Here is a 25,424-nt window from a genome sequence, read left to right as displayed (position 1 = left end):
GGCTGCTGGATGTCAGGTGCCAATGCGGAAGAACTCCAGCAGCGTCTGGGCTTCAAGAAGCGCTGTGGCGTGCCGTCAGAGTCGCACATGTTAACCTTTGCATGAAGGCATAACCCCAATAAATAAGTAGAGCTTCTTTTCCTCCCAAAGGAGCTTTCATTTACAGGAGAAAACTGGCAGAAGCCTTTTAGCGTAAGAGCTACGGACCATGTCTGGCGGGAGACTGGAAATCATTACAAGGCTGGGGTGGGGAGTAATAAACTCGACAGAGAGGCCCCCAAGTGCCACCTGCTTCCTGCCGCACAGTGTCGGACGACCAAGATTAAAAGAAAGCAATGAATATGCATTGCTGGTTTTAAAATTAAACATTGATCAGGCAAAAAAAGAAAAATGATTCGAAGAAAAGGGGAAGGTGGAATTTTAGAACAGGAACACAGCTCTGCTTCAGATGGTTCAATGAATAATCCATCTGCTCTGCACCAGGCCTCATCTGTACCGATGGCAAACAAAATATAAGTAAGAGCAGCCTGAGTCTCAAGGCAAGGCCACCAGCACAGGGTCCTGACAGCAAAGCTTGCCAGTGTTATTAGCTTTACCAGATTCAAACACAAAAGGAGCTTAAAACAAATATTTTAATGTGCAATGGCATCATTTGCAATACCTTAATATCCTTCACTGCAAATGGCATATATTAATGGGGGGGATGTTGTTCTGCTACACGCATAGAAGCACTGATAAATATTTGCCAAATAGGCTAAAATGGATAAACACGCTTGTGTGCCAGTGATCTATGCTGCAAATTTAGTAATTAGAAAATCGGGGGGATATTTGCAGCCACAAAAATTGAGAATATGTTTCAGCAACAACAGTGCTCACTTTCCTCACAGGAGGGTTAGAAGACACACAACACACAGCTTCATTTTCTAAAAACTGAAGTTGACACTTTTTTTATTAATACTAAATGCTGATGTTTGCGTGTAATAAAAACCTTAATGAAAAACTCCTGAGGAACAAGTTGTGCCTAACTTTGCTTTCACAGCTCAATGATATTTGAAATGAAAACTCTTTATCCCTTTGCTGAAAGTCTGTCTAGACTGTGCTTGTTTACTTGAAAAACAGATTTATCTGCAAGATCTATACTTCCATACACATGTCTCCACTTTATTTTCCAATAAGAACTGGTTATTTCTCTTACTCTCCTCTGGGTTCTATGTATTATGATGTCAGGTGTGCTATAGCAGTCTTAACTGTGGTTAAACAAATACCATATGCACATGGGCAACAAAAGAGAACAAACATTTCAGCCAGACATAGCAAAGCCCCAAGTCAGATACATCACAAGCTGCAAGAACTGTAGCTTTCAAAAATGTGTTTGTCTGTTTAACTTTTTGTTCATTTTATATATCCACAACAAACCCAATGGGATAAACAGGTGAATTTACCATCACCAGAATTAAAAGCTTAACACATATACATTATATTCTATGATTTCATTTACTTCTCTCTCTCTCGTACATTTTTTTCCCTTCCTTACAATGCATTTTAAAAATGGGAGAAAATCTAAAATGAGGCATAATGGCAAAGAAAATTATTCAAACCTTTTAAAAAATAATAAAGAGATTGGATAGAGGCAAACAAGTACCCAGTACTTGTCATGGAATGTGGGGCTCATATCTGAAGTTAGTACAGTGGTACCTTGGGTTAAGTACTTAATTCATTCCGGAGGTCCGTTCTTAACCTGAAACTGTTCTTAACCTGAAGCACCACTTTAGCTAATGGGGCCACCCGCTGCTGCCTCGCCGCCGGAGTCCGATTTCTGTTCTCATCCTGAAGCAAAGTTCTTAACCTGAAGCACTATTTCTGGGTTGGCGGAGTCTGTAACCTGAAGCGTATGTAACCCGAGGTACCACTGTAGTGGCAAAAGACACACACCTAAGTTGGTATCAAGGGAAACAATTTGTCCGATGTTCTTGAAATAAGGGTTATTAATTGTTGTCACCCAGTAAGGTAGGGATCATAGTGCTCTAATAACCCTGAGATAACTGGAGACATTGTCTCTGTAAGGGGAGGCTCTTTGGTCAGCCTTGTAAAAAGAGAATTGCAAGGGGTCACCAACATCGGCCTCTACAGATACTGGACTGCCACTTCCATCATCCCTGACCATGGGCCAAGGGGGGGGGGGAGAGATATTGAGGACTTGCTATTTGAGATTGTTATTGTGACATTACTGATGTATTTTTATGTCACTCGTAAGCCACATTGAAAGGATGTGCATCCTGGAAGGCAGAATACTGTATAAATAAGTTAAATAAATGTGTGCCTTTAAAAATAATGTGCTATTTGCATCCACAACAGTGTGTGTGTGTTGGGGGCTTTTAGAAGGAAAGGATTAACCACCGCAGCCTGGCCCAATCGCAATTGCCATGCCCAACAATCACTGGGTATATTTTTAAAAGAATTAAGACTAGATCAAGTATTTGCATATCTCCTAGTTTGACCCCATACTGTACATCTTGAAATGAACCTTAAATATGTATCCAGTTTGTGTCACTGGCTGCTTCTTCCCCTAGTTTCCACAATAACATTCTGACAAACATTACAAAAAGAAGCAGCAAATTTGTAACAGTCTCCACTGGTGGTGTTTTAACGATTGAAAGCTTCTGCCCAGAGAAAACAGTGGATTTGCCAGACACAACTGGTGTTTGTGGTATGACACAATTATATTAGAGTAGCATGATTTTGACATGCACTTCTGCTCTGTGGTTACACATCAAAGCCCTACTTTCCTTTAGGCATATTTTGCAAGAAAGCGTGTTAAAGGAGCTCTCCAAAAATAGGAAACAGCGACAGGAAGAGCACGTCTTGCTGCAAAAATCTGAAGACACCACAGCTCTTGCTTACAAAGGAATATGATGAAGCTGTTTCATGCGGGAAAATAAATGCTAAAATGCGGCACAACAGCAGGGCAAGTTTGGCATGGTTCTGCAGCAAAAACTAGCAGCTCGTATGCAAGCAGCAAGAACAAAGCTGCAGGACAAAAGATTTCCAGTATAGGAGAGACAAAGTTCTATCATCCAGATTTTTATATTATGTTTTCTTTTTCCTGTGATCCAATTTAGGTTAGGAGGATGAACATTTTAGACGAGTTGTAGTCAATGCTAGTCCTACTCAGAGTCAATCCACTGAAAAGACTAACTTACTGTAGGTCCACTGATTTCAGTGGGTCTACTCTTGAGTAGACACACAGGTGGCGCTGTGGGTTAAACCACAGAGCCTAGGGCTTGCTGATCAGAAGGTCAGCGGTTCGAATCCCCACAACAGGGTGAGCTCCCCTTGCTCAGTCCCAGCTCCTGCCAACCTATCAGTTCAAAAGCATGTCAAAGTGCAAGTAGATAAATAGGTACCACTCTGGCGGGAAGGTAAACGGCATTTCCGTGCGCTGCTCTGGTTCTCCAGAAGCGGCTTAGTCATGCTGGCCACATGACCCGGAAGCTGTACGCCGGCTCCCTCGGCCAATAAAACGAGATGAGCGCCGCAACCCCAGAGTCGGTCACGACTGGACCTAATGGTCAGGGGTCCCAACCAAAGGGGTCCTAACCATTGAATACATTTCAAATATGGAAATGTAAGGAAAAAGGAGGGACCTTTTATCATATGTGGTGGGATTGTTGTAAAATTAAACAATTCTGGGAAAGGATATATAATGAATTGAAGAAAATATTCCAATTAACATTTGTAAAAAACCCTGAAGCCTTTGTTAGGGATTGTAGGAAAAGACCTTCCAAGGAAATTGAAAAACATTTTCATGTATGCAACAACGGCGGCAAGAGTCTTAATAGCACAGGGATGGAAGAATGAAGCCGTCCCAACCAAAGAACTGTGGCAAGAGAAACTGATGGACTGTGCAGAATTGGCGAAACTGACATATAAACTATGTGATAATGACAACTGTGATTTTAAGGAAGAATGGCACCCCTTTACAAAGTACCTAAAGAAACAAAAATGAACTGGACTCCTTGGCAGGTTTTGAATAAACACTGACAAACTTTTTAGTGATAATAGCCAGTCAGATAAATTAAGGATTTTGTAACATGCAGAGAATAACATTAGTTGATAAACCAGAGAGAGGAGCTGAGGGAAGTCTGGGGGGGGTTACTTTATGAGGAGGGGGAAAATAGGGGGGATTAAGGACGATATGTTTTTTGATAAAATGTTTTGTTGAAATTCCTAATAAAAAAAAATTTTTTTAAATAAGAGACAGAATGAGCAGAATGATTTGGAAAGTCATCGGCGAAGGATGAAATGTTGCATGTGAACATGTCCTGTGTGACACATGCAAATATAGTTTTCTACTATACTATACAATGAAGATAAAACACTTTCACATGTTTAGCCTGGAAAACTAACAATCTAATCATAAATACGGACATCTGTGTACAGATGGTGACAAACCACCTTGCCAACAGCCCCCCCCCCACACTCTGGGTAATTCAGGAGGTGAGACAGGCATGACCTTTAAAAACTTATGTTTACCTAAGCTTTTCTGGGCACGAGCTTTCCTTTCCTTTTGTGATATAACGCTGTGGTTTTAATCTTGTTTTTATCCACTTTTAAAGATAATTTTGCTGAATGTTGTTTGCATTTTTACTGCTACTGAAATTAATTGTAAATTGCTTGGAGATCTTTTTGCTATACCTATCTAAAATTTCTGGAAATAAATAAGAGAACTGAATGCTGAATGAGCAAGTCATAATTGCTCTTGCACACACAGAGTCTGTGAACATAGCCTCAGCCATGAGCTTACTGTGCAAAGAGACCACGTACAACTGAGATCAGAAGCCTGCTTTTTCTTATGTGTTTCACCAGAAACCATTTTTGCATAGTGTGCATTGGCTGGTCTTTGTATCCATCACAAATTTAGCTCCCCCCATTCTCCAAACAGTTTTAAAGTGTTTTAAACTGTGTAGAAAACAAACAAACAGCATCTGACATAATTTCCATGTGTTTGCTGCACCGGGAGTGAGGTGCATTGTGATTCCTCTTCAGAAGAGAACCATATGTAGGCAGAAAGACATCTATTACCAGCCACATGCTTGAATAAATCATATGATGGGTTGGTACAATACTCACATGAAGAATGTTAGCCCATAAAGGAATTTATTCCAGCACATCAGCTTAACACATAGTATTATTTCAATTTTTTTGCATTGAAATATACCTTTTAATGTGCTGGCTGAATCGTTTTAAGTTGGCAATCAGTGATGAGGCTGAACATTACAACTCAAAATAATATTGCCAAAATAATAATTTCCATTCTGTTTAATGACAGTTTTGTTCTTAATAATAATAATAATAATTTTATTGTTTATACCTCACCCTTCTGGCTGGGTTTCCCCAGCCACTCTGGGTGGCTCACAGCATATATTGAAACATAATAAAACACATATTGAAAACTTCCCTAAACAGGGCTGCCTTCAGATGTCTTCTAAAAGTCAGATAGTTGTTTATTTCCTTGACATCTGGTGGGAGGGCATTCCACAGGGCGGGCGCCACCACCGAGAAGGCCCAGTACTGAGAAGGCCCTGCCTGGTTCCCTGTAACCTCACTTCTCACAGGGAGGGAACCGCCAGAAGGCCCTCAGCGCTGGACCTCCATGTCTGGGCTGGACAACAGGGGTGCTTATTGTGTTTAATTTGTTGGAAGCCACCCGGAGTGGCTGGGACAACCCAGTCAGATGGGCAAATAATAATAATAATAATAATAATAATAATAATAATAATAATAATAAAAAATCAGCACTTCTTTTCAGGGGGTACTAAATAGTATGCAGTACTGGTAACTCTTTTGTTGTTGTTAAAAAGTGTGGCACTTACTGTAACAACTTTAGGTAATTTAGATACCTCCTCATACTTCAAATAAATCTCTAAGAAATTTACAATTTTATTAAAATATTTCAAATGCAATAAATACAATTTTAATACCCATATTGTAAAGCAGCACAGATAAATTACGGTACACCAGATCCTCATAAACAACGACCATACTTTATATATGGGCAGGAATATTAGCAAAAGCACTGCCATTTTGCCTTAAGGTTCATTTATTCTGGTTTTCTCAGCAGAAGTTTTGTATTTATTTCCATTTTTATTGCTTATTTCTTCATGGGAAATGCACAGAGATTAAAATGGGAAGCATCAAAAGAAGATTCTTAACAGACAGGCTGTTAAGAAAAGGATGTAACGATACATTCACTACAAAACAGATGCTACAAACAAGGTTTTATAGCCAATGCTAGGAGACCCAGGGAAATGAATGAGCCTCAGCTAGAAATGCCCATTATTTTCACTGGCTCTGCTAGGACAGCCCAAGGTAAAGGGCCGTGAGTTCACAGGGATGTCACAGATCAGGCACCAAGAGTGTCCCTGAACACACAGATATACAACGTGATCAAAATAATGTTGCTAAAGGATAGTTTAATCTCATCCTCACGGCTTTTATTGTCAACGCAACTTTCCCTTGAGACGAATTAATATCTCATCCACCTGACAGCGACAACAATTTAAAACAGACTTCATCTGTGTGAAGAATCCCACGGCTCCTATGAATTCAGGCGAAACCAAGAGCTCCAGCATCAGGATCAATATTTGCCTCTGAGACACAAATTCTCTTTCTCCCCCTCCACATTCAGTACTCAAAAGCACAAAACAGCTGCTGTGTTTTCTCCTAAAGCCTTGGAAAGGCTGGCGCTGAAGTTTTCTGAAACACTTCTTGGTAAGATCACTGCTTCCATCATCTGTGAAAGAGCCGGCAAAGCATTTGGCATCCGCACGGCCGGATCCTGAGCATCAGAGCAGCATCCCAGGAGAAGCCGCTCCAGGCCAGGCGGGGAGAGACACTTCGGCTGCCACCCAGGGGCAGATTCTGCAGAAAAGGACTAGATCAGCAGGTCTTGGGGGTTCGTTTCCAGAACCTTTGAAGAAAACCTTCCCAAGTCCCACACACATAATAATCCAGAAAACATTTCAGCTTTCTTCCTTAGCACAGAGAAGAGCCCCCTTCTTAGGGAGCATCTGCACTGATCACAAAATTAGGTTTGGCCCTCCATTAAGCACTTCAGAAAAACAGCCCACCTTGGCCAAAGGCACTTTGCTCCAATACAGCTCAGGGCTGCTATCCCCTTCGCTACAGAGGATTTTTTAAAAAGCGAATCCCCCCTGCAATCATTTCTCAAAAATTATCCCACATTTTTGAAATTTCAAATTTTTTTATATAATAAAATGTTTTGTACAAATCATGATGCTAGTAGGGAATCAACTTAAAAAAAGAAAAAAAGAATCCTTTTTAGAAAACAATCCAGTTTTCTTTGGCAACATATAAAACACACACACACACACACACACACACATATATATATATAGTCTTTTGTTCTAGTGCTAGGCATGCAGCTTATTTTTCTTGTTCAAACTAAAAGGATAATGCAACACACATGGCTGAAATTCTGCCTTTTAATGTCTGACATCTTAAAACATTATTCCGTTTATTTGCAATGTTTATATCCTGCTGTATACTCAAGTATAGCTCAATATGGTTATTTAAAGCCTCTAACGTTCCCCTAATAATGCTTTTGAGTATCTACTGTCATTTCTACTATATTTTTAGCACAATCTTGATATTAGTAATGGAACATACTTTATTTCTTGCACATTTAAGAAGTCAAAAAGATTTCCACAGCAGCAGTAGCAGTCGAAGATAGTGCCGGCCCCAGGGAAAGACAAGTTGTGGCATGAAGTTGAACTGAACTTGTTTTCCTCACCCTGAGCCAAAACTTTCTGAAAGTCTTGCAGCTCCTTTTAGGGACCCCACCTGCCTTTACGGGATGCGGGTGGCGCTGTGGGTTAAACCACAGAGCCTAGGACTTGCCGATCGGAAGGTCGGCGGTTCAAATCCCCACAATGGGCTGAGCTCCCGTTGATTGGTCCCTGCTCCTGCCGACCTAGCAGTTCGAAAGCACATCCAGGTGCAAGTAGATAAATAGGTACCGCTCTGGCAGGAAGGAAAACAGCATTTCTGTGTGCTGCTCTGGTTCACCAGAAGCGGCTTAGTCATGCTGGCCACATGACCCGGAAGCTGTACGCTGGCTCCCTCGGCCAATAAAGCGAGATGAGCGCCGCAACCCCGGAGTCGGCCATGACTGGACCTAATGGTCAGGGGTCCCTTTACCTTTACCTGCCTTTAACCACCAAAGGATTCCCTCCCCCATCCGATTTCTGCCCTCTGCATCAGGTCGCTTCACCCTGTTGCATAGCAGGGTCCGCTCTGGACAAGAGGAGCCACAAATGGAGCTGGGTTATGAATACGGCTGAGCGATATCAGTCTTTTAAATAATGGTGTATCACTATATCACCAGCTAAACATCATGCTATAGTGATACATCGCTATGTTGAAAAGGAAGGAACATCAGCCCTGCGAGACTCTGGGGTGAAACCACCACAGCTCCCTCCACCTCCAGTGCCCGGGGCAGGGAGGAAGCAGGCAAGCCCCACCGGCTGAAGGCTTCATCCTGCTCTGGGCCTCAAACCGGTCCTGGACATTGATGCATCGCCCAGGCCTAGTTACTAGCAGGCCGTAAGGGATGTACCCAGTTTGCAAAGCTCGCCAGGCACCTTTGGCAGCCACTTACGACCAAGCGAAGAAGCCCAGGCGCCAGGACGTGCCTGATGTCTCCCCTGTCTGGAGGCGCCTGCCTGGGGATCCATGGATCTGGACTGTTTTCACACCCCAGCAACACATCCTGTAGAATTCCAATGCTCATATTTTATCTGCACAATCAGGAACCATTGAAAAATACGACTTTTGAACCGTCTACCCCCCAAACGGCAACCAGGCATTCCATTTTGGCGACTGTAACCTTGATTTAAGGAGCACCTTGGCGCCTAGCTTATAGATCTGAGTTTCTACCACTGCCTGTGTGCCTCTTGAGGGTATCCCCCCCCCATGCCAGGGGTCCACTCCATTTCCAGCCCCTGCACTTGGCTCCTTGGCTCTGATGCTCAAGCGCCACTTGGGATACGGTGAACAGAAGATCCACAAAATATCTCTAACCCACTAAAGTAAAAAGGTAAAGGGACCCCTGACCATTAGGTCCAGTCATGGCCGACTCTGGGGTTGCGGCGCTCATCTTACTTTACTGGCCGAGGGAGCCGGCGTACAGCTTCCGGGTCATGTGGCCAGCATGACTAAGCCGCTTCTGGCGAACCAGAGCAGCACACGGAAACGCTGTTTACCTTCCCACCGGAGCGGTACCTATTTATCTACTTGCACTTTGACATGCTTTCGAACTGCTAGGTTGGTAGGAGCAGGGACCGAGCAACGGGAGCTCACTCCATCGTGGGGATTCAAACTGCCAACCTTCTGATCGGCAAGTCCTAGGCTCAGTGGTTTAACACACAGCGCCAAAAGCCCTGTGCTCTAGACAATGGAGAAACCCCAGGTTCCACATGTGCCAGAATGTTCTCAGGCCTGTAACTGCCAGACAGCTGAAGTCCAGAGCAAAGGAAGCACACTAAGAAAAAGGCACAGTAGCTTTCATTCACTCTTGAAATATACTCATAAGATCCGAGACCTGGGAGAAGAGTTGGTGGAAGAAGACTGGAAGAAATTTAAAGACTACCTTCAGAAATACTGTAAAATTAATGAATGTTAAAATGATGTTGGATTGAAAATAAGTGGCATTAGCAACAAAGTTAATAAGAATATGCAAAAATGAATTGATAATGGATGAAAATATAGAGTTATAATATGTTAAGATACAGAGTTAAGATAAATGAAAGAGGGTAAGGATTTGCTGATTTGATTATTTAAATGGGAATACAAAAAGGGGAGGTGTGAGGAGGCCAAGGAAATAAGCTAATGAGCTCAAAGTTACAAAAAACGGATGTTTTTAATTCTTTGTTAACTATTTGTCTTTTGTATTTTTATTCCTTTTTTCTTTTTCATGTATTTTTCTATGTTCTCTTTTTTGTATCTTTTTCTTTTTATATGACCTTTTTTCATTTTGTAAACTTATGTTTGTAAAACTTCAATAAATATCTTAAAAAAAAATAATGAAATATACTCATAAGCCACGTTTTGGCCCTAGCAGCCAAAAATAAGAAATAAAACACAAATATGAAAATTAAGCAACAAACCAACTAAAGAACATGAACCACACACACACACACACACACACACACACACACACACACACACATTAAGACCAAGAGGAACGGAATCAAACCTCCACCTATTAAAAACAAGTAAAAGCTGCCTGGAAGAGTAGGGGAGAGTCTAGGACAGGCATCCCCAACCTGCAGCCCTCCAGATGTTTTGGCCTACAACTCCCATGATCCCTAGCTAACAGGACCAGTGGTCAGGGATGGTGGGAACTGTAGTCCAAAACATCTGCAGGGCCAAAGGTTGGGGATGCCTGGTCTAGGAAATGCCTTGGTAGGGCATTCACAGCTGGGGTGCTGCCACAAAAAAGGCCCTGCTCTGTGTTTCCACCAACCTCAGCTCTCTAGAGGACAGAAGAAACTAAGAAGTCAACTAGAACACAGCACTTTCCCCCTGCTCCTCCCACCGGGGGTCCTTCCACAGCCCACCCACCACCAAGGCCTACACACTCGAGCTCAAAGCTTGCTTATGGGCTTCCCAGGAGTAACTGGCTGGCCACTATGAGACCAGAATGCAGAACTAGGGGGACCTTTGTCCTCATCCAGCTGCTCTCTTCTGTTCCTGGCTAGTCAAGAAGGCAGGGCATCCTTAGCAAGCCATGGTGGCCAGGAAAAAGCCCCCAGCGGAGTCTCCTTGGGCTGGGCTGCCTGCCCTTTCCCCTGCCCTTCTCTCCCGCTTTGCAGCAGGCAAAAGCAGGTGCTCCTCTTGTTCCAAGCTGCTGTGATTGCTCTATTTGTTCACTTTTTAAAATGCGGTTAAGATAGGTGCCTCCTTAATGCAGGAGCAATCAAGTGCAAGTCCTCCATCTGGGACAGAAGCTCTCTGTTCAATGTCAGAACTCAAGCGGGAATCCTTCTGCAGGAGAGGTTAAGCCAAGTGAGGACTCACTAAGCTTTGAACCCAGAACATTCTGCACGACGGAGCTCCACAAACAGACTCCTTTAACCCTGCACATTTGTGTCATGCCATTCAGTCAGATAATAAATAATAATAATAATAATAATAATAATAATAATAATTTATTTATATGCTGCCCATCTGACTCAGGGTGGCTTCCAACACATTAAACCATTTGCCAGAACTGCAAAGAGATCACCGCAGATCACCTAGCTATCTCTGAGCATGGGCAGACTGCCCTTCAGTCCCCGGGAGTTACAAAACGCAGAGGGACCCTCTCCGATCCGGGATGGCAGAGCAGGGCTTCCGGGGAGAGTCTGCCTCTCCCTCGCTCTCCCCTTCCTTCTCCTGCCTCCCAGCTTCCCGGAGTGAAGACGCAACTCCGCGGGTGCGAGCTCAGCTCATCCTCCTCCTCGCCAACTGCCCATTCCACGGGAAAAGCGTAACGTGTGAACGGCTCCCCCCCCCAAGACCAGACACGCGTTTGATTTCTCCGAGAGCCTTTCGGACGTGACCCGCCAGGCAGCCCTTGCCGGTGCCTTCGGGGGGCGAGGGAGCCGCGCGCCTGGCTGGCCCTGCTGCAGCCCTTCCCTTCCTCCCTCCCCGCGCGCCCTTCCGCGCCCCTCCGCTCCGCGCTGCTACTTCACCGTCGGTCACGGCCAGTTCGGCTTCTCCGTCTCTGGGCTGCAGCTGCAGGCGGAGCGCCTTGGCCCCGGCGCGGAGCAGGAGCGGCCCCTGCGCTAGCTGCTCCTCGCTCACCAGCCGCAGCTGCACCGCGAAGCGCGGCGCCGTCGGACAGGCCGACCCCGCCGGGGCAGCCATGCCGCCTCCTGCCCCGCGCACAGCCGAGGCGGCCGTGGCTCCTCCTCGCGCCAGACCCGCGGCAGCAGCGGGCGGACGAGCCTGGCGGGCACGAGCCTGGCGGCCGCGCGCCGGCCGGACTCCCCGTCGGAGGCGCCTCGCGCGGCCACGCAAAGCAAAGCAGCCTGCTTCGCTCCTGCTCCGCTTCCCCCAGCTAAGAAGCCGCGCGCGCGCGCGCGCACGAGCGCCCCCGACCCGTCCAGCGCAGCCCAAGTTGCGCTCCGTCGAGCTCCGCGTTGGCAGCAGCGACGCCCGGCGGCCGCCCCGGGAAGCGCGCTCTTGCTGTCTCGCTCGCTCTCGTGCGCCCCGCGGGACTGGAGCCGCGCAGGAGATGCGCCTTCTTGGCGCGGGTAGCTGCGCAGCGCTGGCCGCTCTCCGCGCAGCGCCCTCGGGGGACGGACGTGGCGCAGCAGCGCAGCGAGGGCGAGGGGCAGCTGACCTTTGGCTTTTCTTGGCTTCTGAGCTTTGTGAAATGAGGCATGAGAAATGAGGACATAATGTAATGTTTGAGGATTGGGAAAGATTGTGGAAGAAAGGGGTCAAGTTCAAGGCATGTACTGTGTTAAAGGAAAATATAATGAAAATGATGTACAGATGGTATTTGACTCCTGTAAAATTAGCAAAGATATATCCTAACTGTGACAATCTATGTTGGAAAGGTAAAGAAAAGGAAGGAACCTTTTATCATATGAGGTGGACCTGTCCCAAGGTGGAAAACTTCTGGGAAAAGATTTATAACGAATTGGAAAAAATGTTGAAATATACATTTATAAAGAAACCAGAGGCCTTTCTTCTTGGAATAACAGGTTTGGAATTGCCCAAGAAAGATGTTAAATTATTTCTGTATGCCACAACTGCTGCACGTATTCTGTTAGCTAAAAAGTGGAAAACCCAAGAATTACCAACGATAGAAGAATGGCAGATGAAGATGGTGGATTTTTCGGAGCTAGCTGACCTAGCTAGTCCGTGACCAGAAGGAGTATCAGGAAGAGTGGATTAAATTTAATGATTACTTAGTTAAATATGTCAAGTTAAATTAACTGAAAACAGCTTGCAGACACTTAATTGGCTTAGGATTTTATTTATGTTAAGTGTTGAATTAATATGTTTAATTTCATAATGTGAAGATGTACCATAACCAGACACTGGAGAGACCTGTCAGGAGTAAGCATGGACCAATGGTACCAAATAGTATGGGAAACAGCCCTACTAGAAAAATTAACTAATAAACTGAAACTGACACGGGGACAAACAGAAGAAGACACCTTCACCCCGGTATGGCTCCCCTTTATCACATACACAGCCCAACAGGACAACGACAATAATCCACCAACAGCATACAAATCAATATGGCTAACCTGATCCAAAACACCCACCCACCTCACTCACACACGAAAACAAAGATCACCACAGCCAACCACAAACAAACAATCACACCCTAGGCCAACCCCAACCTCTCTCACCACCAAAGGAACACAAGTGAACAACACAAGCACGCTGACACCAAACTCTACATACATTAAGCATAATAGAAACACCGCTACCCGACCCCACCCCATCCATCTCCCCTCCCTCCACCCCCCTTTCTTTTTTTCTTTCTTTTTTCTTCTCTCCCTAATGCCTCATCAAATGAAACGGATTTGTAAAAATGTTACATGGAAGAAAAAAAATACAAGGCATTACACTTACACTGTAAAACAAGAAAACCCTTAATAAAATATTTAAAAAATAATAATAATGTGAAGATCTAAGGATGTTAATGTTTAAGTTAAATTTTATAAGAACTGTGATTTGGAAAACCGTTAAAAGGATATGCAATGAAATTCAACCAAGGGGAAGTCACTTAACAATGTTAACAAGTGTAATTTTCAATAAGGCTATCATTTACGGTTTGTTTGTTTGTCTTATGTGTTTATTTGTTTATAATGATGTGAAACCCCCCCCCCAAAAAAATGGGGGGGGGGAGGAGAGAAATGAGGCCGGGGGCTAAGCAGGGTTTGCCCCTGGCTGGGGGCCCGTGGGACCAGAAGGCTCATCCCCAACCCCCACTGGACGCTCCTGCTCTTCCACCCCCGAGGCAGCTCTAATGCAAAAGACACCTTTGATTTGTTGGCATGTCTCTTACCTTGTTGGGGAGGCCCGGTGCAGGCTGCAATGCAGAAGAAAGCAGGAGAGGAGCAACAGAAACCAGAACTAAAATAAATACATAAAGCATTCCATCAATTCTGCAAAGCAAACAGAGTCAATGTTCCAGGTCTGCCTCGGGTTTCATTTTCCCTCTGGTAAACTTAAAGGTAAAGGTAAAGGGACCCCTGACCGTTAGGTCCAGTTGTGGCCGACTCTGGGGTTGCGGCGCTCATCTCGCTTTATTGGCTGAGGGAGCCGGCGTACAGCTTCCAGGTCATGTGGCCAGCATGACTAAGCCGCTTCTGGAGAACCAGAGCAGCGCACGGAAATGCTGTTTACCTTCCCACCAGAGTGGTACCTATTTATCTACTTGCACTTGGACGTGCTTTCGAACTGCTAGGTTGGCAGGAGCAGGGACCAAGCAACGGGAGCTCACCCCGTCGCAGGGATTCGAACCGCCGACCTTCTGATCCAATTTTTTAAGACTTCAAATAAAACAAATAAATTCTTGGTTTAAATTGGTGAGTTTTATTTTCTAGTGCTTGGGTGCTTGGCAATCTCTTTTAGACCATTTCCCTTAAACAGTCTGTATGAAAATAATTGCCCAGGAGATGTCACTGTTAAGGTGTTTTCATCTAGTAGCTTGAAAAAAAGAACTAACAACAAAATCTGTTAAGTGAAGCGTTCTAGAAGTGGTTAGTTATCTTTCAGGCCAGAAGGGGCACTGACATTATTAAAACCCACACTGGAAAAACCTACAGTGCAAAACAGCCCTAATTAGTGACTATCTAGGGAGCATCTTGCTATTAAAGTATTATGAAGGTAATTTTGGGTCCTAGTCTTCTTGAGAGCAAGGGTATACCCTCATAAAAAAATGCTCAGGGTATTCTTTCCATGCATAATATGAAATGCTGTAAGAAAAACATACAAAATCTGCGTTTGTAAATTAACATAGAAGCATCAGCCGGCTATGCTGTATTAAATAGCAAGTAAAAAAATATATATTCATGTGTTATGCAGCTAATAGTAATTGGAAATAGTGAAATGAAAAATGAACAAGTACTTGTGCTTGACTAACTGCTGTTAGTCAAGCAGTTTTCTACTGAGAAACTGCCTACCCAAGGGCAATGCCTCTTAATGCTGTTTGGAGAAGTTTTTGGCTTCTGCTGACTGGTGCAGTGCGATTCCTGCATTTCAGGCAACCGCACACAGACATCTCCCCTGAAAGGCCTTGCAGGCACAACCAGAATGAATAGGGAAGAAAGCTGCCCTAGCATGGAGGGAATGTATAATCTGTTTGCCTTTTTCACACCATGCACTGATAAAGCAGATCATTGTGCTCAAGTCCTTGTCTCACAGAAGGGACGTGGGTGGCGCTGTGGGTTAAACCACAGAGCCTAGGACTTGCAGATCAGAAGGTTGGCGGTTTGAATCCCCGCGACGGGGTGAGCTCCTGTTGTTTGGTCCCTGCTCCTGCCAACCTAGCAGTTCGAAAGCACGTCAAAGTGCAAGTAGATCAATGGGTACCGCTCCGGCGGGAAGGTAAGCGGCGTTTCCGTGCGCTGCTCTGGTTCACCAGAAGCGGCTTAGTCATGCTGGCCACATGACCCGGAAGCTGTACGCCGGCTCCCTCGGCCAATAAAGAGAGATAAGTGCCGCAACCCCAGAGTCGGCCACGACTGGACCTAATGGTCAGGGGTCCCTTTACCTTTACCTTATCTCACAAGCCTCCTGGGCTCTCCTGAAATGCAGGAGCTGCAGTTCTGTGCGATGGAATTTTTGATAGGGAAAGTTAGGGCCAGAGGTGGCAGCTTGTGAGGGTGATGGGGGGATGCATGTGATGTCTCATGTGCCTTTTAAATATGAATTCGACTTAACCACAATGAGATTTTAATTTATCCATTTATTTCCATATCTCCCTTCAGACGTCAGGGAGATAAAGAATTACACAACTTTTAGAAGACATCTGAAGGCATCCCTGTATTGGGAGGTTTTTACCACTCAGTATTTTTATGTTTTTAGATATGCTGTAAGCCACCCAGAGTGGCTGGGGAAACCCAGCCAGATGGGCGGGGAATAATAATAATAATAATAATAATAATAATAATAATAATAATACTGCTGGATTAAAAAAGCACACCTCCAAGCAGTTTACAAAAAGAATCTGGAAAAATCCACAACACTGTAAAGCACACAAAAAGTTAAAATACTAAAACAGATTAAAATTCACAGCAGCATTTCTAAGCATCTCAGCCATGAGCCAAGTTCCATGCTTGAAAATGCTCAATAGTTTATTCTCACTTGTCCATGAGAACAAAGAACTGAATGGTGATAAGTACACAACTGTAATTTTCTTCAAGGACATCATCGTGTCACAATGACACGAATGAGGACGGCCACCCTTTTTCCCCAGCAGCTAAGCACAGCTCTATTCTCCTGCTGCTGCAGGAGTTTCTATCGCAGCCTTTGCACACAGGAGAGTCCAGTTCATTCGCCAAGGGCTGCCGATGTCTCCCTGCCTGAATCCATAGAATGCCGCTGCCAGTCCATGCATGCACTACTGAGCTCCATGGACCAATGGTCTTAGTAGAGGGAGGCAGAAAGGGGCTGTGCCACGGGGCCATCCAGGCACCCGGCTGCCAGGGATGTAGGCAGAAGGTGCAGCAAATGCTTTGAAATGGGCTGGCCGGCTTCTAGGGCTGTATCAATCTGCAGAACAGGGAGAGAAATTCAGTTTCCCTCCTCTCACTACAGCCCTTTGTACATCCACCTCCAATCTGCTCCAGAAGGTCTCTCAACTCTCCCCGAGCAGATTTAGAGAGGGATAGGCAGCTGCAAGAGGGAGAGGCAACTGCCAAAAACTGTCTCCCTTCCTCTTCTGCCAGTGGCTGCCTTCTGCCATCTGAGAAGACAGCTTTGGATAAAGGTATCTTTGGCTTGTTAGCAATCCGGGGTAGCTCTAGTGCAGGTGAATTGGATATATAATCAGTGCTATTTTTTTAGCACTGGTCCCATCACCTCCTGGCAAATAGAAGGGGAAGAAATGGAGACAGTGAGAGATTTTACTTTCTTGGGCTCCCTGATCACTGCAGACGGTGACAGCAGTCACGAAATTAAAAGACGCCTGCTTCTTGGGAGAAAAGCAATGACAAACCCAGACAGCATCTTAAAAAGCAGAGACATCACCTTGCCAACAAAGGTCCGTATAGTTAAAGCTATGGTTTTCCCAGTAGTGATGTATGGAAGTGAGAGCTGGACCATAAAGAAGGCTGATTGCCAAAGAATTGATGGTTTTGAATTCTGGTGCTGGAGGAGATTCTTGAGAGTCCCATGGACTGCAAGAATATCCATTCTGAAGGAAATCAGCCCTGAGTGCTCACTGGAAGGACAGATCCTGAAGCTGAGGCTCCAATACTTTGGCCACCTCATGAGAAGAGAAGACTCCCTGGAAAAGACCCTGATGTTGGGAAAGATGGAGGGCACAAGGAGAAGGGGACGACAGAGGACGAGATGGTTGGACAGTGTTCTCGAAGCTACCAGCATGAGTTTGACTAAACTGCGGGAGGCAGTGGAAGACAGGAGTGCTTGGCGTGCTCTGGTCCATGGGGTCACAAAGAGTCAGACACGACTAAACAACAACAAATTTTTCTAGAAAAAGAGGTGCTGGAACTCACCATGAACGCCTCCCTTGTTCTCTCATGATGGCAGTGGCACCCACCTGAGAGTTGCTGGAACCGAGTTGTGGCTGAAAATAACCCCCGAATATAATCCAAAATAAATCCTTATGTGCCCTTTGTGTGAGATTCACAGAGTACATATTTGCTTATATGAAGAATTCCAAGTTCTCATTTCAGTATATTTAAATTAAATCTGACTATAAAAGGGCTGCCAATCTGAGGGAATTAATTTATTTCCCCCGTTAGGCATGCATTTAGTCATCTTAGATTTTAAATGATGCCCACACAATATGAGCAGTAAATTCTTTAATAGGCCAACAAATGACCAGTCTTTGTGTATGTCGATTAGGACAGATTGAAGACATTGTGCAGCCTATTCACTATTGCCTTTTACACATAAGGCTGCTATTCATTTCAGAATCTTTTAGATGGCTGCAGATGACCTAATAAGGACAAATGCATCACCTGAAGAAGATCTTTGTATGTTCCAGCAGCAAGAAAGTTAAGGGCTACTATATTGCCTAGGGCTTGCTTATGTCCAGATTTTTTTAAAAAAAATAATAAAAATTTTACAATTTCATATTTTGAAAGCATGCATTTCTGAAAATTGACAGGTTTGATTTATTCTTGGATTGTGTTGATTGTTTTTGTGACTTGCACTGGAATGGCCATTGGCTACAAACTAAAAATCTAACTGACTGGTTCCACAGCTCGGTTAATCTTCACAGTAGGATGCCTGAGGACTAAACAACTGCTGGACTAAAGTCCTGGGGGTAGGAAGCCTATTCCAATTCACATTTATGCAGAAGGAAGCTCTACTGAGTTCAGATGAATATATGTCCACTAAGCTGGTACAGGATTGCAACCAGTCAGTTTAGACTTGCTCACTTCAGTGGTACTAAACTGGGTTAAACCCAAGCACTCTGGCTGCAGTTATTTCCATTTATTAAAATTCATGGACGGACTGTGTAGATCTACATCTTCTGTTAACATTTTACAAAAGACCTATTTATTCATCTTTCATAGTCTTAGGAATTTATTAGTTAGAAGTTCCAAAAGCTTAAATTTAATAGGCAGTAGTGCAGACTGTGTGACTGAACTTTCAGTTGTGGCTTTAATCCATGCAGATCAAGAATACATGTCAGATATTCCTATTAACAAGTGTTTTGCTTCTTCAAAAGACCTCGCAACTCCATAATGCTACTCGGTTTTCAAATGTTTCATAACAATGAATAAGGCGCTGACACTGCATGCCCAAGAAAAGGATTGCTCTGTTATTTTGCTGTGATCCAGTTAGCATTTAGATTACTTGTAGGAATTCAGAACAAGATATTATGGCACTTTCCCAATTTTCTACAGTGTTGGAGATAAACTGCTGAAAAGTGGCAAAGTAAAACATAATCCTACAGAGCACATACAAAAGAATATTGGATTAACATTAGATGCATGAATTAATGTTAGAAACTAAATACCGTATTTTTCACTCTATAAGACGCACTTGTTTCCCCTTCAAAAATTAAGGGGAAATGTGTGTGCTTCTTGTGGAGCGAATGCAGGCTCCTTGGCTTCAGCGATAGCAATGCGAAGTCTCCAAAGTGCAGAGGAAGAGCTCCCCCTGCGCTCTGGAGGCTACGCGTTGCTTTCGCTGAAGCCGCCTGAAGCCCCTGGAGGCTTCAGGCAGCTATCCGCAAGCCTTCGGAGTGCAGGAGTTCCCGCTGCACTCCGAAGGCTTGCGGATAGCCGCCTGAAGCCTGGAGAGCGAGAGGGGTCGGTGCACACCGATCCCTTTTGCTCTCCAGGCTTCGCTTCGCTGGAGAGGCGCTGCACAGTTTTCCCTCTCTGTGCAGCGCCCCTTCAGCGAAGTGGGAGGAGAAATGGAAGGGGCTCCGTTTCTCCTGCCGCTTCGCTGAAGGGGCACTGAGCAGAGAGGAGGAGAAATTTCTTTTCCTGTTCTCCCCCTCCTATAGTCTGGTGCGTCCTATAGAGCGAAAAATACAGTACTTGCACTAGCGAGGGAGCGGTTAGACCTTTGGATGAGGAAAAGGAGATTGCAGAGAAGCTGCAAGAATTTTCTGCATATGTCTTCGCAGCAGCAGAAGTGGCGCTTTCATGGGAAGGGAATCTGAGGAACTGAGACACAGGACAATTGAATGGAGATACTAGGTCAAGTTCTAGGCCTTCCTGACAAATTAAAATCTGACAAATCACTGGGGCTGGGATGTCATCCACCCTTAACAACTCAAATGTAAAATTTGTGATCTTCTAACAAAAACATGTCTCCAAGATCAGCCTCTGTACCCGAGGACTGGTAAGAATGTAATACCAATATTTTAAAAAGCAATCCAGGAGGAATTTGGAGAATTATATACCTGCTAGTTTAATGCCTATTCTGGGAAAACTAGTGTTAAAAGTAGAATTACCAAGCATATAGAAGAACTAGTTTTGCTGAAGCAGAACTAGCATGGCACCCCCCCCCCCAATGGTCTACTTAATGTTTTGTTTTAAATTTATTTTTGCTTTTAACTTTCCTTTATTATTAGTTTTTTTTAACTTGTTAACTTGTTTTAAACTTTTTTGATTTTGAAGTTTGGTTTTAGGTTTTTATATTGTTATAAACCATTGTGATGACGTACCCCTCTATAAAAATGGAAACATTTGAAATATATTTGTAACAAGAAAACAAATTTATTGATTTTAAAAGACAAGACACAATTTTGTTTTGAAAAACACAAGAAAGCTAGCCTGAGTTCAAGTCTGAAATATTCAGAAAAATCCTACTATCTTTAGTATGTTCCAGTCATTTGTTTAAACAACACACTAAAAGTTAATATATATTTTTATAATTATAAAAGTTCCCCAGTTATTGTACAGTACACAATACAAATTGCCCACAAACTATTATTTAGCTCCTGCCAATTTTGAGAGGACATGATATACTAAAAGATTTAGCATTTTCACAAAAATCACATCAGGAAATACGTATTTACAAAATCAAATACATTATACAAAACCCATCACGTTATTCTGTAAAGATGTTTTCTTTAAATAATTAAAAAGTATATTCAACTGTAATCCAAAAACTGGAAAAGAACATTACATTATCTCACACATACAATCTACAAAAAGTTGCTTACCTCATTTACATTATATATTCAGTCAATTTTGAAAATAAAAAGATCCAATATGCTCTATGAGTGTTTCCTGCATTTCTGTGCTTGTGGGACTGAAAAGCATGACCTGCCACTTACTAAGTGAAATTTAAATGATGGCACGTAACGAAGAACAAAAACAAATTGTAAAATAAACCAATGAAATAACTTATATCAAAGGTAAGAAAGCCCTGAGTGATAGTAGAGTTAGCAGTGGTAAGAACTAAATTTAACCGCATTAGACAGGCACAAATTCCCCAAGTTTTTAAAAAGGCACACAAATGTTTGTTTTGTTTTTTTTACAGCCTCACTAGCTATTATTAAAAAAGTCAAATTTCAAATGGGAAAATTAAGTTATAAAAGGAGAAACCTGCTTTGGTTAGACTTTTGTTTTTGATAACTGTATGTTGAAAATTATTTGGTTACTTTGAAACTGTAATTAAGATTTAAAATGTGAGGGTATAATTCCCTAAACTACCTGGGACTGTACATCTTGTGCAAGAAATCCATATCAGAATTTCAATAGGCTGCTTTTGAAAGTTGCCCTGAGGCTGCAGAGCCAAAGGCAGAACTCCAGGATCTCTGAAATTGGCCAGGGGGGCAAGGGGGAACTTGGGGGCCAGAGGAAGACCGGCCTGGCCCCTCCACTGGTCCAGGAAGAAGGTGGCTTCCCTGGCTGGCTGCCCTGCGATGGCCGGAGGCAAGCAAAGAAGAGCCACAGCAGAACAGGAAGATCGCTTCCCTTGCATGTCATGTCTTTTTAGTTCATAAGTCTGATTACAGGGCCTGAATCTCACTTTTATTGATGTGAGATGCTTAGGGAGATAGGAATGTGGTAATGAAATAACTCAGAAGTACTAAATAGGGTCCTTCTTTGTAACCAGTATTATACTGGATTCCATACTTCCTATGCTGTTTTGCAGTAATACATACCGTATTTTTCGTCCCATAGGACACTCCGTCCCATAGGACGCACGTAGTTTTTTTGGGGGGAAATAAAGGAAAAAAAATTTCCCTTTATTTCCCCCCAAAAGCTGGTCAGGGAAACCGAACCAGGTCGAGGAACAGCGGGATGGCGGTGCTGCGCCTCCCTGCTGTCCCCCGAGCTTGTGGGGCTGGCCGATGTCTGCCCGGTGCGAGGGGCGCTCTGCTTCAGGGTGCCCCACGCGCCGGGCAGCAGGCTGCTATCCGCAGCGTGGGGAGTCCTGCGGGGAACTCCTGCAGGGCTCCCCACGCTGCGGATGTCTGTCTGGCGTGCGGGGTGCTCTGCTTCAGGGCACTCTTCGCGCCGGGCGGCAGGCTGCCATCCGCAGCGTGGGGAGCCCTGCGGGGAACTCCCGCAGGGCTGCCTAGGCTGCGGATGTGTTCCCGGAGCGTCGGGCGCTCTGCTTTCAGGGCGCCCAACGCTCCAGGAAGCAGGCTACTATCCGCAGCCTAGACAGCCCTGCGGGAACTCCCACAGGGCTGCCTAGGCTGCGGATGTCTTCCTGAAGCCTGTAGAGAGAGAGGGGTCGGTGCGCACCGACCCCTCTCGCTTTCCAAGCTTCAGCAAAAGCCTGCATTCGCCCCATAGGATGCACCCAGATTTCCCCTTCATTTTTGGAGGGGGAAAAGTGCGTCCTATAGGGCGAAAAATACGGTATATCCTAATGTGGACAACCCACTCAAGCCATATATCTTGTTAGAATTTCAATTTAGGAAATGAAATGATTCCTATTTATATAGTACTTGCATGCATGCTGAAGATTTGTCTCTCACCTGACCACGAAAGGTGACTGGTCGTTGCAAAAGTGTCACGCAACCAAGTGCAAAGGACCACTTGGTCGACAGTTTTGCTTCCCTCTCAATCGCAACCTGTTGCCCCATCCCGTTCTCACTGCAGTTAAACCAGATCTCCCTGATTTCCGCTAAGTCTAGGTACAGAAGGCACAATCCACAAGGCATTGCTGCTGGGCAGCTTCAACTCGTTTCCTATGTGATTTGTATGGAAGGCTGCCCTGCATCAGTGCTTGGTGAAATGTACAGAGATGAGGCTTAGTAGGATAATGGTTTGCATTCAATGGGTATTCTGGTGTATTTCATTTTACATAATCAATTGAACTGAGAATTCTTACCAAATATTACTCAGGGCTTCATATATACATCAAAAGAAAAAGAAGGGAGGGAACTAAAAAAAAGAGGAGAGAGAAATCATTTAAAAAAACAACCACAAATTGTTTTGAAATCAAGGCATGTTACTTCAATCAAAAGACCCCAGGCAGTCACTTTGTAAGTGGCTTTAACTATTAAGTAAAATTGGTAACGTAAACTCAGTTCTACTGGCACATAAAATCACTAGCAGCAATGATCAAGGCATGCAAACTGAGAAGCATTTACAGTAAAATTATTATGAATAATAAATTCATAAACCCTTTGAGTATTGCATTCATTTTTAATTATACATTAATTTGAATAGCTTGTCAGAATAAGGGAAGGCTGGTTAGAGGCTTGTGTTAGAGAACCGTAGCGCTCCCAAGTCCCTTCCAGAATAACCACCGCTTCAGTGCAAACTGCTTATTAGTGATGATGCATTGAACCAATGGACAAGAATCTTGCAGAACTCTGCTGAGAGCAGGCCAGCGCTCCTGGAGACTCTCCAAGAGAAAGGCAGCTCACCAGGCACCTACTGGGAGCTGCTGGGCGCTCCGCACCCTGGTGACTGGGGCAGGGTCAGTCCAGCAGCAACAAGGGGAGGTTGGTGGAGCCTCAGCTGCAACAGGATTTATAACTTGGGGGGGGGGGTCACAGGCCGGATCTAGAGACTGGGCTGGTTTGGCAAATGCGACTACGTAAAAAAAACCATCTACTGCTCTATCGCCCACAGCCTATTTTTATCTGCACAATGTCTGAATTTTGGAATTACTTAGAAATATGCCACTCTGCATTCAGTAACAAACCGACTTGGGAATGGGGAAATGGGGTGAATCAAGGCTTCAGCTCAACAAAACTACTGCCTAGCAGGAAAACTGTGTGCGCAGCCAAAGGCTTCTCTGAGCACCACAAGAGCTCACCATGTGGGAGGGGAAAGCCATTTCCACTCTCAAAATGCAGCCTGCCTTCAGCTGAACAGTGGTTGCAAAACAAAATCCAAAGACCCCTGTAATTCCACCCAGTTCTCTCCTAGGAACACCTGTAGAGGCTCCTTGGACTGTAGTCACAGCAATACCCTGGAGGAGACCATCTACAGCACGGCCGTCTCAACTGCGGCCCTCCATATTTCGTTGGACAATGACTTCCCTAATGGCTGGGGCTGATAGGACTTGGGACCCAACATCTGGAGGGTCATGGGCCAGCCCCCCTGGTTTATAGGATGGGGGCATGTGTAATTGAACCGCAAATGTCTTATAAAATTCAGGTCTCTGAGATACATTTCCTATTTACACATGCCCATATACTAGCCTAGCAAGATTTCCCCACTACAGTGGTACCTCGGGTTAAGAACTTAATTTGTTCTGGAGGTCCGTTCTTAACCTGAAACTGTTCTTAACCTGAAGCACCACTTTAGCTAATGGGGCCTCCTGCTGCCGCCACGCCGCCAGAGCACGATTTCTGTTCTCATCCTGAAGCAAAGTTCTTAACCCGAGGTACTATTTCTGGGTTAGCGGAGTCTGTAACCTGAAGCGTCTGTAACCCGAGGTACCACTGTATTCTGAAATAAAGTTATTTTCTTGTTAAGTATCTAATTTTAAGAACGTATAGGTACTTTTCAATTCATGTTTCTTGGATCAAATAATTTCCCCCTAAACTAGTAGCAATATTAGTTTGCTGTAGGCAGTAAATAGCAGAAATGCTAGTTTGCTGAAGGCAGTATTCTAAATGCATTCAGCAGAGATGTCCTCCTCAAATTCAAGTATTGAAATTGTGAAGAACATTTACAATGCATCCAGATCTTTGATGCTTAAAATGTCTAATAGGGAAGGGCCATAACTCAGTGGCAGGGCATGTGCTTTGCATGCAGAAGTTGTCTGTTTCAATCCCTGACATATCCAGGCAGGGCTGGGAATGTTCCCTGCCCCTAACCCTGGAGAGCTGCTGGGTAGACCAGTGTTCATCAACTTCAGATGTTGTTAGACTACAACTCCCATCATCCCTGACCACAGGCAAAGCTGGCTGAGGATGATGGGAGTTGTGGTCCAGCAACAGATCAAGGTTGAAGAACCCTGGGATAGACAATTCTGAGCTCGGTGTACCCCTGGTCTGACTTTGTATAAGTCAACTTCCAATGTTCCTATGACACACCTATTTAAGTGCAAACCAGGGTTGGATCCTAACTTAGTCATACTTTGAGCAGTCCTATTGAAATCAAGTCCCACAAACTTCCCTGGGCTGACTTGAAGAATGACTATGGCTAGATTCAACCCTATGCATGACAACATTTAAAATAAAAATATCCACCCCCCCCAAAAGGTAATTGCTTCAGTAGGATTTGGGGAGCATTCAGAGTTCTCTGAAGTAGGGCACA

At 44.3% G+C, this 25,424-nt stretch overlaps 1 protein-coding gene and 1 long non-coding RNA gene across 4 annotated transcripts in view; one reads left to right on the top strand and one right to left on the bottom strand.

Annotated features, from left to right (window-relative positions):
• The window catches only part of LOC310752707 (histone-arginine methyltransferase CARM1-like), a gene marked incomplete at its 3' end in the record, with an annotated part of 61,581 nt that extends 49,597 nt beyond the window's left edge, over positions 1–11,984 (bottom strand). Inside the window, exon 1 of one of the 3 annotated variants that reach the window (XM_083593624.1) lies at positions 11,757–11,984. In XM_083593624.1, coding sequence (XP_083449750.1) covers positions 11,757–11,931 — 175 coding nt within the window. In that variant the 5' untranslated portion in view covers positions 11,932–11,984. The remainder of the gene's footprint in view (positions 1–11,756) is intronic. The other 2 variants (XM_083593626.1, XM_083593625.1) reach the window with 2 other exon arrangements.
• Positions 1–25,424, top strand: part of LOC310753124 — a 163,967-nt gene that overhangs the window by 4,063 nt on the left and 134,480 nt on the right. The gene's annotated exons all lie outside the window — the stretch shown is intronic.

The sequence above is a fragment of the Podarcis filfolensis genome, assembly GCF_964270895.1.
Source record: "Podarcis filfolensis genome assembly, chromosome: 17".
In the NCBI taxonomy this organism is placed as follows: Eukaryota; Metazoa; Chordata; class Lepidosauria; order Squamata; family Lacertidae; genus Podarcis; species Podarcis filfolensis.
The sequence above is the reverse complement of the archived record's forward strand: the minus strand, read 5'-3'. Positions and strand labels throughout refer to the sequence as shown.